Source organism: Pagrus major, chromosome 8 (genome assembly GCF_040436345.1).
Source record: "Pagrus major chromosome 8, Pma_NU_1.0".
NCBI classification, from domain to species: domain Eukaryota; kingdom Metazoa; phylum Chordata; class Actinopteri; order Spariformes; family Sparidae; genus Pagrus; species Pagrus major.
The window spans coordinates 9,771,509-9,787,895 of record NC_133222.1 but is presented as its reverse complement, the minus strand read 5'-3'; the positions used below and the strand labels follow the sequence as shown (position 1 = coordinate 9,787,895).

At 40.9% G+C, this 16,387-nt stretch overlaps 1 protein-coding gene and 1 long non-coding RNA gene across 5 annotated transcripts; one reads left to right on the top strand and one right to left on the bottom strand.

Moving 5' to 3' along the window:
• Positions 1-2,408: 2,408 nt before the first annotated feature.
• On the bottom strand, positions 2,409-7,216 carry LOC141000572 (uncharacterized). 2 transcript variants are annotated; one of them, XR_012179555.1, is made up of 3 exons: positions 6,955-7,216; positions 6,775-6,862; positions 2,409-3,156 (listed from the first exon to the last, which is right to left on the bottom strand). It is a non-coding gene; the product is annotated as an uncharacterized lncRNA (long non-coding RNA). The 2 variants fall into 2 exon arrangements; XR_012179554.1 differs by having other exon boundaries at positions 6,775-7,216.
• On the top strand, positions 6,086-16,132 carry nr2f2 (nuclear receptor subfamily 2, group F, member 2). Of its 3 annotated transcripts, none has more exons than XM_073471308.1 (3): positions 6,086-6,451; positions 10,914-11,441; positions 13,548-16,132. In XM_073471308.1, exons 1-3 carry the CDS (start codon positions 6,412-6,414, stop codon positions 13,820-13,822), a joined length of 843 nt encoding a protein of 280 aa, XP_073327409.1. In that variant the 5' UTR covers positions 6,086-6,411; the 3' UTR covers positions 13,823-16,132. The 3 variants fall into 3 exon arrangements, with proteins under 3 accessions (XP_073327409.1, XP_073327407.1, XP_073327408.1); XM_073471306.1 differs by lacking the exon at positions 6,086-6,451 and adding an exon at positions 8,579-9,801 and having other exon boundaries at positions 10,896-11,441; XM_073471307.1 differs by lacking the exon at positions 6,086-6,451 and adding an exon at positions 8,582-9,801.
• The last annotated feature ends 255 nt before the right edge of the window (positions 16,133-16,387 follow it).

Genomic DNA, 16,387 nt, shown 5'->3' with positions numbered 1-16,387 from the left:
CAGCTGTTTCATCATGTCGATTGATCCACAAACAGATGCATCTCTTTGAGTTTGATTCACCAAAGCTGATTCAGCCACATTTTTTTTATGTTGGTTCACCGTATTGTTAATTGGAGGTCAACTTCCTGACTTTTAGGTAACCTTTCTTGCCTTATTTTTGTTTGTGTGTGAACTAAAGTTTGGCATAAAAAAAACATATGCTGTATTTCAAGGTCTGCAGTGCGACTGTGTTGTATGATTTGCTTATTGCGACTTAAAACCCACACAAACACTGCCATTGCCCTGTAAACAATATCGCTGCTGTCTATAACAAGAGGTGAAAATAACAGGTCGACAAAACATTTTTCACCTTTTGTTAATTCTGTTCTCATTTTGCATCCGCAATAATGCTGGTAACAAGCACAGCGGTGGCTATCTGAACTCATCCCACCATAATACATAATTACATAAAACAGCCTCAGTAAAAACACTTATAATCTAGGCCATAACTTGTAAGGTCGAGTGGCAATTTTGGAAGAAAATGATGTTTAAAGTTGTATCTGATTATTCAGTTTCATGCTCTTGTTGTCACTGTTAGATAAGACTGTATCTCTCACCCAGTTTCTTATGTGACAAATGGAGGTGGTAAGCAAACAGGATGAGGTGTTTTATTTTGTTGTTGTAGCGCTTGCCAGCGAGCAGAGTTGGTTACGCCTCCTCTTAATGTCTTTACATTTTAACATAAACCCAACATGGATCCTTTATTGATGGAAACCAGCCCTCAGCTGTGATGTCATCAGGCTGTGCAGTACAGTGCAGCCTCAGAGATAATGAATTAGTCTGACTTTGTGGACTTGACAGAAAACATTTGCCTGGACATGGAGTCATCAGTCAGCGTCACATTACATTTTATTTGACAGTTTACACTCAGAAAATACATGTTTATAGACAATCATCGTGCTACTGTATGGCCGAGGATACCTGTTCCTAATTTTCTCTGTGCTGACTTCTCTGACACCACTAAGTTGTGGACCTGCCATAACGGTGTCGATTTGTGCTAATAAACACAAACAACATTTTCAAATACTGATACTTGGTGTTGTTCTGCTGCTATTGTCTCGCTATTATATGCCTTTTCAGAAACACTATAAATAAATATACTAGTTTTTTGTAAAGTGTGGTTGAAATTGTGTGTTTAGAATATGTCACTTGGGGTGGAAATAAATACTAAACATTTTGAAGTATGACAATAAACTGACAAGAGTTGTATATACCATGGTAGCTAATTAGCAGGACTCATAAACTGGAACATTACAAACAAATGCTGTTCACTCCTCTGACAGTATTTGAGAGCACAGTAAGTGATGTCTGTTTCTAACCTCTGGCCCACTATCACATGTCCACATGTCAGTGGAGCAAGTCTAAGATTTTGCTCTGATGACATCATCCAGGGAGTATTGACTCTCATGTTGTGAGCTGTAGAAGCAGCTTCTGCGTGTCCTGGTATGATGATATAGAAGATAAAGTAACTGAAATCCTGTGCATAAGTGATTCCTGTTTTTTTTTTTTTTTTTTACGGCTTTTCACCTCGAGGTCACGCCGGGAAAATCTTTCTCTTTTCAGTCGGAGTCATCGTTATTGTGAAGCTCTTACCAAATCCCATTCACATTCTGCTTTTACTCCCTCCATCAGTTCACAAGGACCATTGATCACATGTGGATTTGTGTGATTGAAAAACCCTCAAATGGCAGTATTTGCTATAATACAATATGTTCCATTCACAAATGTTGATTCAGTACCTGTGGAGGTAGAGGTGTAGTTAACATCGTCAATATTCACGGGCTGCTGGTTTTGTTCATCGTTATAAAATTTATGTCTGCGGCACTTTCACAGAGAAATGCATTCTTATGTTGAAACATTGAAGCTTGGTTGATTTCTCAGCCTGCAGTTTTAGGTTGGAACTGATAAAAGTGTCAAATGTAATATGATACTATTGTTAATTATAGTTAAATCCAGTTTTCAGGAAATGTGAGGACTGTACTCATAAACCAGCACATTTACACCACAGAAAGATGCTGTTATTATACTATGTAGCATTTCAAGACTGACAGTACCTGCAAGGTTTCACTTAATCTCTACAGTATTTTTAGTACATAGGACAGATTTTCACAGCATGTCTCATACACTTAAAACAATAGTTCAAGTGGAAAAAAAACAAGCTTTATTTACACATTTACAGTAAAATGTCATTGTAAAACTGCAAAAAAAAATCAATTCTTGAAATGTTAAGTGCACATCCTGAGGTTCTGTGTAAAGAATATCAGTTTAAACACAGTTCATAGGAGATCTTTCAACTTTATTAGTCATAGATGTGGCAGGTGTAACATTATAAATTGCAATTATGCAAAGCACCACTCATTTGACCACTATCACTTCAAACAGTAATTCTTTATTAGTCATCTTATAATTGTACATGTCACAGGAAAATTGTAAGTGTTTCCAAAAGTCCAAAATCTTGAAGGAGTACGGAGCACGGCCACGGCTGTAAGTGTTTTCTCCTCGTGCATGCCATGTAATTCTTGCCGTACACTAAAATCCTAGGGATGCAACGTTTTCACATGGCAATATCAGTTTGAAATAATAAGTAAATCCAATGATAATGAGACATTAATGATCACTATAAAAAAAAATGTGGCTGCCGTTATAACTACTAAATTATTATGGCTGAAAGTTGAGAAAATAAACCACACAATCCAACATTAAATAGCTGTAATAGAAAGCTGAAATAAGCCTCTCCTACATCCGCTTGTGTAATTTATCTGTCTCCCACACTGCTACCACATTACACCTTCAGTTACAGTAATTCAATACACTGTCTGCTGCCTTTGGGGCCACATGTGAGCCATGTCTGGCCTCGGGACTGAGTGCTGCCACAGCTTTCACTCTTGTATCTTCTCCCAAACTTTTTCACTGTCTGAGTACATGAAAGAAAAAAACGTGTGAGGCGACTGGACTGCCCACTCTGCCTCTTTAAAAAAGAAAAGGGAGGGTAGGTCACACTCAAAGAGACACATCTCACAAGTACAACCGCAGTCTTGTACCGCCGGTCGCTGTGCAGTTCCTCTGGGACAGATGGGGTGTAAGCTGCTTTGCCGAAGGGTACTTCAGCAGTGGTTCCTGAGGGTTAGAGAGCACTTATCACACAATTCCCCTACCCAGACTTTCCCAGCGAGTCCTCGGAGTTAAACCATTGACCTTCTGGTCATTGCTGCTACAGTGCTGCTGCCTCAAGCAACCATCACGTATGCGTCATCTACGCGGTCTTTAGCAGCCTAAACAACACATCATTTATCATTTCTCACATCATCTCTCCATACTACACTTTTGATCAGTTTAACAGCCGCCATTCAAACAACCAGCATTTACAAATACATTAAGAGCATGCTGGCAGTCGGCCTAAAGAGTGATCATTGAGACAAATTGATCCCTATCTGTTTAAATTGGCACTATAATCTATCATTGGCAAATTGAACACAGTGAGCTATCTGGGATCTATTGCCTTTTTAGATAGCGGCCCCTGGGGCCACGCAGGCAGTGAGAAAGTGATCTACAGCGCTGAATGAACTCTTTATAAAATGGACTCAACCGAGACATGTATGTCTGCTTATTCGCAAGCACACTTTCACAAAAAGGTGAATATTACACACCTTTTTCCTCTCTATGTATACACACACAGTCAAATCGCTTACACACACCCCATTTTTTTGCCATAAGGAGGTGCTAATTGCGATTATGGAATGCAATTTATTTTGTAATTGCATTTTATTAAGAAGCCAATAAGACAGGAACAATTTAAAGGACAAGTCACGCTTTTGTTTTTAAAGTCTGTAAAAGCCGAAGAAAGAAAGCGAGTCGAATCAAGAGACTACATATAAGAAAACACAGGACGAAAGCTATATATAGTTTTTAAAAATCTCTAAATATCATAACTTTTGAGATAATCATTTTAACACAATTATCAAAACTTTTACATCGTGCAAATTTAAACGTTAAAATATCCTGATGAGAGAAGATTTTTCCTCATGTTATATTTTCCTGTGATTATCATTCTTAATATGAGTCCAACTTCTTGAAACTTTAATTATGTTTTGTCAGCAAATATCCTTCACCTTAATGAAGCCAAATGTATGAGCAGACTAATTGGTGTAGTTTTTTCTTCTTCTACTTCTTCTTCTTCTTTTTTTTTCATCTTTGCAACATCACAACAGCACTGCTGCAAATAGACACGAGATAAAACCTTTACTAGAGGCGTACTGCCTGATATTATGCAATGCAGCAGATAAAAACGAGATGACATATGGGGCACCAGCACCATCAATCAAGTGATCTTTATCAAGCAGGGGAGAAAAAAATCATCTGTTGCTATTAAGAGAGAGTTTTGAATATTTAATGTATGTTTAATTTTATACTAGAAATAGTTGGAACCTGTTGCCTGTTAACAAGTGATCTGTAGTCTGGAATTATTTTTTGATATTTAATCTTAATTTAAATGGAGTTAATTGTCCAAAATAATCAAAGTTTCTCTTCATGGTGTTTTTTTTTTTTAATGTGTGACAATTTAGTGTCTGTCCTAATTCCTCAGTCATCTAATTCAATCAGGCTCTTGAAGTTGATTAGGCTGGTTAACATTTGCTCCTGCGCGGGTCTGGAAGGGTTAATCAGGCCGGGAACTTGGAGACCTCCGGGTCAGTATCCCCTCTATCTGCGTGAATGACTTGGTGAAGGCAGAGATAAGATGAAAGTCGACTTTTTATTCCAGTTTTAGCTTCTTCTTCTTCTTTTTTTTACTAGTGTGAGGGAGGTTTCTTTGCCGTCAGCAAGATCATCTTCCTCTTTTATCTCTCAGCTTAGTAAAAAAAAAAAAAAAAAAATCAAATTTATATGCGTGAATTTTTGAACCCACGTTCGAGTCCACAATATTTTGAACTCGAACCTGTTTGGACCAATGTTGGCATGTGAGTATAACCAATGGCAGTGCACGTGTCAGCTTAACCTGATACATGAATGAGAGCTTTTTCTTTGCACGCCCGTAAATCTCAACTATTATCTACTCACCATCGATTAATTTAACTGCACTTATCCCAATCAGCACATCTCCACTCCTGTGTTCCAGAGCGTGTGCTTTGTTTTACTAACAATAATAAAGTGATTTAGTCCTTTCTCCCAGCCGGTGCATGGGAAATCGTTAAAGATCCAGCTATTTGTGTGTGATCAGTAAATATTTAGTGCAGGCGACATCCTCTGTCTCGTCTTAATCGATACTGGTCCCGTTGGGCAGCGCTATTGTTGTGGTGCATGCAGGCTTGCTGAGCATATAGTGCTTTTTATCCTCTTGCTTGAAGGAGGAGAACAACCACTAATCACACAGAGGAAACTTTTAAACCCGGGAAATAAAGAACTGCAGCACAAGACTTTTGGGGGGGGTTTAATAGCAAATCAATTGTGCTGGTGTGGAAATGTTTGTGCGTGGAAATAAATAAATAATAATAAAAAAAAAGGTGCTCAATTTCTCAACCCAGTATAGATTTACGCGAGGTTAATTGAGGCTATTATCATTTCTTATATAGCCCCTTTTTATTCTCTGCATAATGTATAATAGAGGTGAAAAAAATATATACATTATTAATTAGTCTGGTATATCTTTATTGTTTATTACAATATTTTAATTTGAAAATTATTCATATTGATTATAGCAAATTAAATAATGATAATAACAATAAGATGTTTTTAAATAAGCATATTTATTTGACATTAAAATGACAATTTAAACATTTTTTTTTAAATTTCAGCTCTAATCACGTGTCTTGCTGCACCTTTACCTCCAATCTCCATATAATTTCTAATGTAAAGAATCTCACAGTTGCACGCTCGCCACACTTAAAGACAGGTGTCTGTTCTGACTGCTGCACCCCCTCCCTCCCTCCCTCCCTCCCTCCCTCTCTCGTAAGCCCACACAAAGCAGCGGCGTGCGAGCGCGTTTTGGCCACATTTACTGTAAGGAGAGAAAAAGGCGCACAGGATCTCTGCTGCTCGCTGTAAAAAAAAAAAAAAAGAAAGCCTCCTTATCATCTCCACAGTGCGGTCAAATGATCCTCCTGCCTCGGGACGACACGTCAACTTATATTTCCAAATTCCTCGCCTCCATCTACACATAACGTGAATCAGTTGGGTTTGCTCCGGCTTCTCCAAAGTTTTCGCACGATCATCAGACATTTGCAGGTTTCCAATAAACAGCGTGCTGGTTTTTTTTTTTTTTTAATTTTTTGTGTTTGATCTCGGGTCTGTTGGAGAAGGGACGCTTTTGCCAGGTTCAATCTGAGCACTGTGTCGAAAAAGAGAAGACTAAATATATTCTTGAATAAGAGAGAGAAGATGCATCCCGCTACGGACGAATCAGCATCGTATGCATTTGGTAGGTTTGTTACTATAAGAGCCTCACTCGCACTATCAAATCACTTTTATGAATGGCTATTTGCAAAGTGGTTGGGCTTGTTGTGGTCATCATATAAATTATCACTCGGTCTAATAAGCGAGAATAAGTGACAAGAGTCGCGTATTGAATGCGCACTGCTGGTATCGTATGTGTACGTTGCTATGTGCTCTGTCTGCAGCAGTCCATGCCTCTTTATTTCAACCTGTCCGCTTATTTCAACATATATTTCATTCAGAACAGACGACTGGAGCATTGCTGCAGTGTCGATTTATCCTCATGAAGTGTTCAAAATGTATACTCACCGATATGAAGCAGAGCTGAGTCCTCCCGGTGGAGCGGATACCTCGCGGTGTTATTTTTTATTTACAGACTCTCCATGTTCACGGGGATCTGTAAATAAAAAAAACCCGACAAAATAGTCATGCAGACAAAATATAATTGGCTAATTTGTTTTAGAATAAAGACATAATTGGTGTAAATACCACCGCTGGGACTGTCTGAAGTGGCGAAAAAAGTAAATCCAACTTTGGCAACTCTCAAAGCTTTGCCGTCCAAGTCATGTAAAACAGAATTTAAACAAACAGTCATCAGTTTAAAATGGTGCTCGTTAGTTTGGTCGATGCGGGAGACGAGACTGAAGCAGTTTCCGTGTCGGATGGCTCCTCTAAATTGAATCTCGTTTTTTTTTTCGAAGCGAGTACTTCATACGCTAGGGGGCAGCCATATACTGTAATACATCCTGGGACAATGCATGCTGCTGCTGCTGCTGCTCTCCATAGACTAACACACAGCTCCATAGGCTTATAGGTTCATCTATATGGCTCCGTGAAGTTTTTACCTGATGGTTCAAGTTTGATAGCCTGCGGGCATAAAGTAAAAAAAAAAAAAAAGAAGAAAAAGGTCTTAAGCGCTGTTTAAATACAAGCCTTAAATAAATAAAAAAAATGATTAACCCTGTAGGCAGCGACTCTGAACCACCGCTGACCCCGTTTTACATGCACTGCATCCTCCACTGTGTTTGTCATTAACACCAACTGTAGATTATCTTTATTATAGGGCAACATCTGTCAGACATTAGCAGGTATCTAAATAAACCGCAAACAGCCCTTTTTTTACTGTGTTGTTTATCAGGAAGCGGCTTAACTTTCATCCTCACCTTAATGTGAAGGGCATGGCCTTTAACCTCGTGTGACTTCTCTTTTCTTTTTTAATGTAGTTCCTATTTAAAGCCTCAGTCGCGTCACGTTTCTGACCACATCCAGGCCCCTCTGACTCTTTGAGACCCACATTTGGCCTTTTCTGACCCGGTGGGTTGAGGAATATTTGTGGCCAACGGGGGGATTAGGAGGCTACAGCGGGTGCCCGGATGATGTCAGTAGCCTATCATAACATTTTTATTAGAGGTGTGGATTGTGATGAATGGTACCTGGTGAGGATGAGAAGCACTAATGTGTGTATAAGCATGGAAAAGTATAGGAAGTTGGACTTAATGTGTTATTATTACTGTCTTGCTCGCATGGTGGGCGAATAAGTCTCCTCATGCTGTTTCATGTACAATCATCCTAAATAATGTCTTCATTTGGAGTCATATTTCCTCCTATTTTTCCTCGTGTGTTGTGTTCAACTGCGTCTTGTACGTCCTACATACCTACACGATTAAGATAAGGGACCACAATAGATGGACTGGTTTTATTGTAATAAGCATTTTTAAAAAATGTCTTTGGATATTTTTCCACGATGTGACGCAAAAGAATTGAGATTTTTCTTCATGAAATTTTTTTGCTAAGGGCTTTTTCACCGGGCGTGCATGGTGAGAATAGCCTGTAGTAGAATAGAGTGACTATAGAAATGATTCCTCCTTTTTCTCTCCCCCCCCCTCCGAAAATCGTCTCCTTTTAGGACCAAGCGGCCCTCTCGACCTCCAATGCTGGCTCTGGCAAGGTACCAAGTAGCACAAGTGCCGACTAGCCAATGGGGTTCAGGGGGAGGTCCCTGAGCTCTGACCAGTCAAACACACTCTCCTTCCTTATATGGCAGCCGATCTCCATGGTAACGTGTGCTAAGTTGCAGCAGTCGTGTCAAAGTTCACTATATAGAGAGCTCAGTGAGCTGATCAGAGAGAAAGCATTCTGCCAGCCCGGCTCCTACCAATCGCAAATCACTTCCTAACCTCCGCCTTTTTAACATATTTGATCACTTTGATTCTCTACTCCTTTTTCCTATTATTTTTCGGTCCACGGAGGAGGTTTGCAGGTTGTGATCCTTGTTTTTTTTGTTTTTTGTTTTAGTGCTTTCGCTTTTTTGGGGGGAGAGTTGTCTTCATATTCCAGGCTCTCAAAACATTGGCTTCAGCTGCGCGCTTGCTGGCGCTACCTCATAGGAAGAAAAGGAAGAAGACGCAATTTTTTTTACCCAGTTGGTGATTTTCTTCAAGACTTGTGCTGGAACTTGATAGTAGCTGCTACAGTGTGTGCTCACCAATTGTTTTATGCTGCTCGCAGGCTCGGTCTTCACCAAACCTGCTCCATCGTTCACTGACTAGTCCATGCTACCTCGGTTGATTCTTTTAATATTTAGACTACCTTTCCCATTGATGGGTGTACTGGATGGCTGACTGTAAGCGCCCCTGGACTTGGCCTTTAAGCGCAAGGCAGCGACTCAGCTCGCCATCGCATCAGTTTTGAAAACGTGCTTCGCAACGTCTCCAACAGCAATAAATCGACAGTTTTTCGGGAGATCCAGAGTGGATTCAACGTAGGCTAGATTTGACATTTTGTGTGTCCGGCTGTTAATCACAGTTTACCGCGTTTCCTTGAGACATTCTCCACCGCGACACCAAAACGGCAGACAAAAAGTTTCTTTACGTTGACTGATAGATATGGCAATGGTAGTGTGGAGAGGCTCCCAGGACGATGTGGCTGACACCCAAGGCACCCTTTCCTCGCAAACCCAAGGAGGACTATCTCTTCCCACCCCTCAACCAGGCCAGTTGAATCTGACAGCCTCTCAGGTCGCCCCTCCGACCCCTCAGACTCCGGTCCAAGGACCCCCGAACAACACACAGTCCACGCCGACGAACCAGACGACGCAGCAGTCGGAGAAACAGCCACAGCACATTGAATGTGTGGTCTGTGGGGATAAATCCAGTGGCAAACACTATGGCCAGTTTACTTGCGAGGGGTGCAAAAGCTTCTTCAAACGGAGCGTACGACGGAACCTCACTTACACATGCCGTGCCAACAGGAATTGTCCAATCGACCAACACCACCGCAATCAGTGTCAGTACTGCCGCCTCAAAAAATGCCTTAAAGTCGGCATGAGACGGGAAGGTAGCTATTGGGACTTTTTGATTCTTTATTCATGTGTGTGTTTGTGCGTGTACAGCTTATTTTCCAGACATGAAATCATGTTATGTCGCCCCACCACCACCTCCTCCTCCTCCTCCTCCCCATAGCTCAGCCTGTTCTCCCTCCCGACTGCTCCCTCTGCGCGGCTTGAGCACGCCATGGAGCCGCTCTCTGCTGTGGTCGAGACGGGGCTCGCTGGATCTTTCCCCCCCTTCATAGCGCCGCGTTACAGTATCCAGCTCCGGCGCAATGATAGCCGTGCATTTCTTTTTTTTTTTACAAATAAGATCCGAGCCCTGGCCAGGCGAGGGGCTATCGAATTTATATCCAGATGAAAGAAAAGCCACGAGCGTGGACATACATCTGTATTGAATAGATGGTACAACGTAGCCTCCTGCGCTATTATGGCGAGTATCGAATTAAGAGATAGCGTGTTCAGGCTGCATCTCCACATCCTACCCTGCAGTGCCTCCCCTCATTGTGTCTCAAAACTGGACACCGGCTCGAATTATGCACGCCGAGGCTCCATACGAGCGCGAGAATTTTATTTTGAATATTTGTGTCGAAAATAGGCCTGCATGTGTGGTAAAAGCGAGATGAATTGCTAAGTAGGTTAAGGGTTAAACATGCAAGGTCTCCCTTGCCCTCTTTGTGTTCCTTCACAGCCAGCTCATGTTGCTGTTGCCGAATAACATCATTTAAAAAAAAAAAAAAAAAAAAAAAAGCTCGACACATGCGTGGCGTGTGTTAAAAACGTGTTAAAAGCGCATCTCTGCTGTTCCACCACACGGTTAGACTCACTACAGCCCCATTATTAACAATGCAACCTGTCTTTTCCAACTCCCATGCTAACATAATGTGTGTGTGAGTGTGTGTGTGTGTGTGTGTGTGTTTTGATGTTGTATAGCAAACATGCTGTGTGTCATATATATTCTCCTAATGTGCAAGCTTTTTTATCCAGCAGCTCTGCGTGTATATATATATATATATTTTTAAAATAATGTGTAATATCTGACAGCAGCTGTCTCCATGTTCTGTGTGATTGTTCAGTAGAATTCAGGCTTCAATATCTGTAGTTTCTCTTTTTACTGCAGCCGTGCAAAGGGGACGGGTGCCACCCACACAGCCACACCACGGTCAGTTCGCCTTGACAAATGGAGACCCACTGCACTGCCATTCCTACTTATCCGGATATATCTCTCTTCTGTTGAGAGCGGAGCCCTACCCGACGTCCCGGTATGGCAGTCAATGCATGCAGCCCAACAACATAATGGGCATCGAGAACATTTGTGAACTAGCAGCCAGGATGCTCTTCAGCGCCGTGGAGTGGGCCAGGAATATTCCCTTCTTTCCAGACCTTCAGATCACCGACCAGGTGGCTCTGCTGAGGTTGACGTGGAGTGAGTTATTTGTGCTCAACGCCGCGCAGTGCTCCATGCCCCTGCATGTGGCTCCTCTCCTGGCGGCGGCTGGCCTTCACGCCTCCCCCATGTCTGCGGACAGAGTGGTGGCCTTTATGGACCACATTAGGATCTTCCAAGAACAAGTGGAGAAGCTGAAAGCTTTGCACGTTGACTCTGCTGAATATAGCTGCTTAAAGGCAATTGTGCTCTTCACCACAGGTAAGACAATAGACGGGCACCCTCCAAGAATGTCACTAACATGCACACACATGACATCAGCTAGATCAACGCTGACCTAAATAGATCCACACTGGCACAGAGGTTGTTGACGTCTCTCACATGAACACATGCTTAAAGTCCACCCATGCTGCCTTCGTGGTCAGGGTTTGTTTTGTTTTTTTTAAGAGGGGCTTTAGGCTCCAAAATTATAAAACCCACTTGATTAATCAGGTGGTTTATCAGACACATACACAGGGCTAATCTGGAAAATTGTGGCATGACCACGCAAGAGATTTTTTAATTAAATTGACAACCAAAACAGAGGAGAGTGCAGCGAAACATCACAACATAATCTCGAGTTAAATAAGACTGATAACTTCACAATAATTGCCCCAAGCGTCACAAAACACTTTTTGGAGAAGCCAATAGCTTGCAGATGAATTGCAACACTTTGATTTTTTTTTTTTCATTCTTTTCGCCATTTATCAATGTGTGTATACCCCACGTCTTGTTTGTAGGGAATGACAGATATAAATGATGTCAGGCACCGAGGGGGAGGGGAATAGAAAAAGAAAGACAAGCCTAATGTCCCATTTGCACACAGTAAAAGCAACGCGCAGGTTTCAACGCTCTCTTGTCATTTAAGGGGGTTGGTGGTGGAGGGGGGGAGAGACAGACAGAGCAAGTCCGAGACAAAGCATAGCTACAGAAGCCATGCACACCCTGTGATAGGAAATATGTCAGTATCTAACAGCATTGTGTGATAGTGAGCAGTGACAGGAGGGGCGGCTTTAATTTTTATTTGCAGAAATATTCTGTGCGCATTGTGGGGATTCAAGGCGTCTCTGGACTTGCTCCAGAACTAGGTCATGACCCGAGCCTCCCTGCTATTTTGTTACATTAGCTACACCATTATAAGGGCATATAATAATAATGATAATTTTAAAAAAAAATTACGTGTGATAGAGATTTACAAGGTTTCACCGTAGACTGAATGCATGTCTTTGATATGATATCATACCTGCGAGCCATCAGCCTTGTATTTCATTTAGCTGTAGCAGCCCCACCATTGTTGTCGTGGCGGCTTGTTAGCCCATTCTGCAGAGGAAAACATCATATTACAGGTCATTGAATTTTATTATTAGAGCCTTTATGGAGCCACGATGGCTTAATTTGTCTCCTCCATACCTGAGACCCGCAGGCTCGAACACGAGCTGTGTGTTGTAACTTGAATGACAGGCCTTTTGCTACTTTGGTGGTTCGGTTGTTGTCATGCATAAACTTTACAAACTTAACCAATGCGCGTACAAGCGTTTTTTGGCACATAATCAGCTGCCGCCCACATGCAAGCAGCATAGATAGTGATTATGCGTCTCTGGTGGTATAGTATGACGGCAGCTCCGTAGGCTATGGACCCATTTTTTCCAAGCTAAATCTCTGCTCACTAAAGGTCAGTAGGTCTCCCTGTCTTTCCCTCTCTTCCTCCCTCCTCCCCCCCCCCCCCTCCTCCTCCTCGCTCTGCCTCCCGACTGTGAAAGACAGGCCCATCTAAAACACAGTCTTTAGCTATGAATATGCTTAATTATTTAGCTGACTTTCAAGTGGCTTTATCGAGGGAAATAACCGAGATATAAGAGCGATATAAATGAGGAACACCGAATCAAATCACATGTGAAACAGCCTCTTGACTGAATTCAAGTTTTACTTTATTTGTGTACATGTTTTTTTTTTTTCTTCAAAACAATCACATATAATTGTTAAAGAAATGCAAGTGAAGAGTTTTATATTTTTTGGATCAATGGTGAGGTAATTACGCACCTGGCGCAATATTTTTATTAGCCTACAAGTTAATATTAAACAATTCTCACACACTGAAAAATGCGTGCACTAGTTATTGATGAAAACAAGGCTCAAGGCGAATAAACTCCACTTTTACATCTAATAGGATAAGACTCATTTCCTAAAATAATTGCTTTTTTTTCTAAATTTGACAGGCTATCAATTTCCGCCAGTATATCGCCACAGTGGGAGAAAAAAAACTCCTAGTGAGAGAAACACTTTAGGTTTCACTTTATTAATGTTTATTTGCTTTCCCTCCCCTCTCAGATGCTTGTGGCCTCTCAGATGTGGCCCATGTGGAAAGTTTGCAGGAGAAGTCCCAGTGCGCCCTGGAGGAATATGTCCGGAGCCAGTATCCCAACCAGCCAACACGGTTTGGGAAGTTGTTACTCCGCTTGCCTTCCCTCCGCACAGTCTCTTCCTCGGTCATAGAACAGTTATTTTTCGTCCGATTGGTAGGTAAAACCCCAATTGAAACTCTCATCAGGGATATGTTGCTTTCGGGGAGCAGTTTTAACTGGCCTTACATGTCAATTCAGTAAACCAAGAAGGAGACGAACAAACAAAAGGTGGGGTTGTGGGGAGGAGGGGGGCTGCGAGACTACAATGATTATAGCTGCTTTTGTGGAAGGAATAAAAAACCAACCGGCTGTTACACGGGGCTGGCTTTCATGAAGAAAGACATTGACGTAAATGACTGTGAATTCCCCCCCTACTCCAAAAAAAAAAAAAAAAAAAGAAAAAAAAAAAAATTGAGACATCCACTGAACTTTCAAAATGGCAGATACGTGCTCCCAGTGTTCATGCAGAACAACCTGCTTCGATTCATTTTTTTTAATGAAAGAAGAAAATGAGGAAAAAAAGGATAAGGGGATTTTGTTGATCCTCGTTAAGGAAAATTTAAGTATTAAGTGCATTTAAAAATGATAATTTGGGTAAAAAGAAAAAAAAACTGGAGAAAGGGAAAATACGAAAACGTGAATTTTTCTTTTTCTCAAAATGACTTGTCCTGTGTCCATGTATAGCTGTGTTTTGTACTTTCTTTGTTCCTCCTTTCTGGTTCCAAACCGGCCTTTGTGATTTCTGTAGTACAGGTGGTGTTATTTTCTAAGACAATGATTTATTTTGAAAAAGGTGAAATAATGTTTAAAAAAAAAAAAGTTCTAAAAAGAATTAAAACCACAGCAATAGGAGTATAGGCTTATAATCTAGGCTTAATGCTGCAAGCGCACTTATATTCTTAGGATGACCAATACCATCTGGGAAAAAGGGAGGTTTTTAGAGTTCATGTTCAACTTTATGACCCAGTGGAAACTTTTCTCTTTTTTTTGCTCTTTATTAATATGAAGTTACAGGATCCACTTTTGTTTTCCAAAAATTCTTAGCTGAAAAAAGTCTTCCCCATTTTCACCCACTTCTGAATATTTGGCACCAGTCCCCCCTCCTCCTCCTCTGATTGGACACAATTTTAAAAAGAAATCCTACAAGTTGCCTCGACCTGCTGTTATCTGAGACAGGTTGCTCCGAGTGCGTCATCTGCGCAGTTCGCAGTGGCTAAAAAAAACTGCACTGGAAGTTCAAACTGAGATTTTTTTTTCTCTTTAAAAAAAAAAAAGAAATGGAGAGGTCAAGGGTCATAAAAGTTTGAAGCCTAGCCAGAGTAGTGTTTAATAGCAGTATTATTAAAAGCGTCCCTGAAATGTCACCCTTTATTCACTTCAAGCATTAAGTGCCTGACAAGCATGATGTGATTTCTTATCAAAACGTTGTTAAAGTAGGCCTGCAACATTTTGGGGGAAACACAATTAGATTTGAAAAACTTCAGTCGTGTATTTCCACTTGAGGAAAACACTGATTAGAGGCAGTATTCTTGTAAATATAGGTCAATTCATTTCAACGAGTTTTTCCTTTATACAAAGTATATGTGATTAAGAAAAATCTGTGGTTGCCATTTTTTTTCTTTCTCGGTAATACAACGTCTTCAAAATTGAGTGGCAGACTTAGCTAGTAGCACTGAAAGTTATGTTTTTAATGTATATACATATTACTACAAAATGTTTTCTTTTTCATGTATATTTAGACTGTGAATGCATGGCCACAGGTCGCTAACCTATTTTACCTTTGATATATAAATGTAAATGTTTTCTCTCTCTCTTTTTTGACTGTATAGATATAATCTGTGCATTCAGTACACTAGCCCTTGTATTTAAAGAAACAAAAAAGAAAAAGAAAAGCAACGACGTTCATTATTAGGCTACAGAAACTTAAACAGGGTGAGCAGGTTTGGAAGAAAAAGGAGCTTGATATTTTAACTTTAGTGTTATTGCTCCTTTGGTCTTTTGACAGGTGCCGTGGGTGTGCGTGAGAGAGCGCGCGTGTGTGCGTGTATGTGCGCGCGCGTGTGTTGTATGTGTGTGCGCGCGCGTGTGTATTTGGAAAGCTAGCAATTTTGTCCTTGTTTCGAGGCTTTTCTTCAACACACACACACACAGAAAAAAAAACACCATGTTGTGGTTGAATTAAAAGGGATCACTGATTGAACACTGATCTTTGGCTGTTCGTAGCCACATATGGACCAGAGAATGATACATGATTGTAATTATGAACAGTTTAAACTGACCCACGTTTTTATATAAATATATAAAAATATATGACTGCAGGGTATTGATAACGTATAGATACTTTTTTTATGATTATTATTATTATTAATTGCAAGTGATATATGTGAGTGTGTGTGAAAGTTTATAGTTGAACACAATTCTTGTTTGTTTGTGTTAGCTTATTGTAAACAAGCATTCTGCTGTAAATTTGTTCTTGGTATTAAATTATAATTTATGAATTTGAAAACACAAGTTTTTCCATGTTTTTATTTTTGCCTCACACACATGCGTGTGAACTTGTGTGTGCGGGTGTGTGTGTGTGTGTGTGTGGTCGGTTGGAGGAGGGGGTGTGCGGGTGGAGGTGGAGTTGGAGGTGGAGGGGGGGGTACTGGAGTCAATTTGCTGTGGCAGGATGTTGCCCTTTTGCCCCATGAAAGTGATTAATGAATTACAAAATAATTAATCAATCAGCCAACAGGCCGAGCTCAACGCCTTCACTTATTTTGC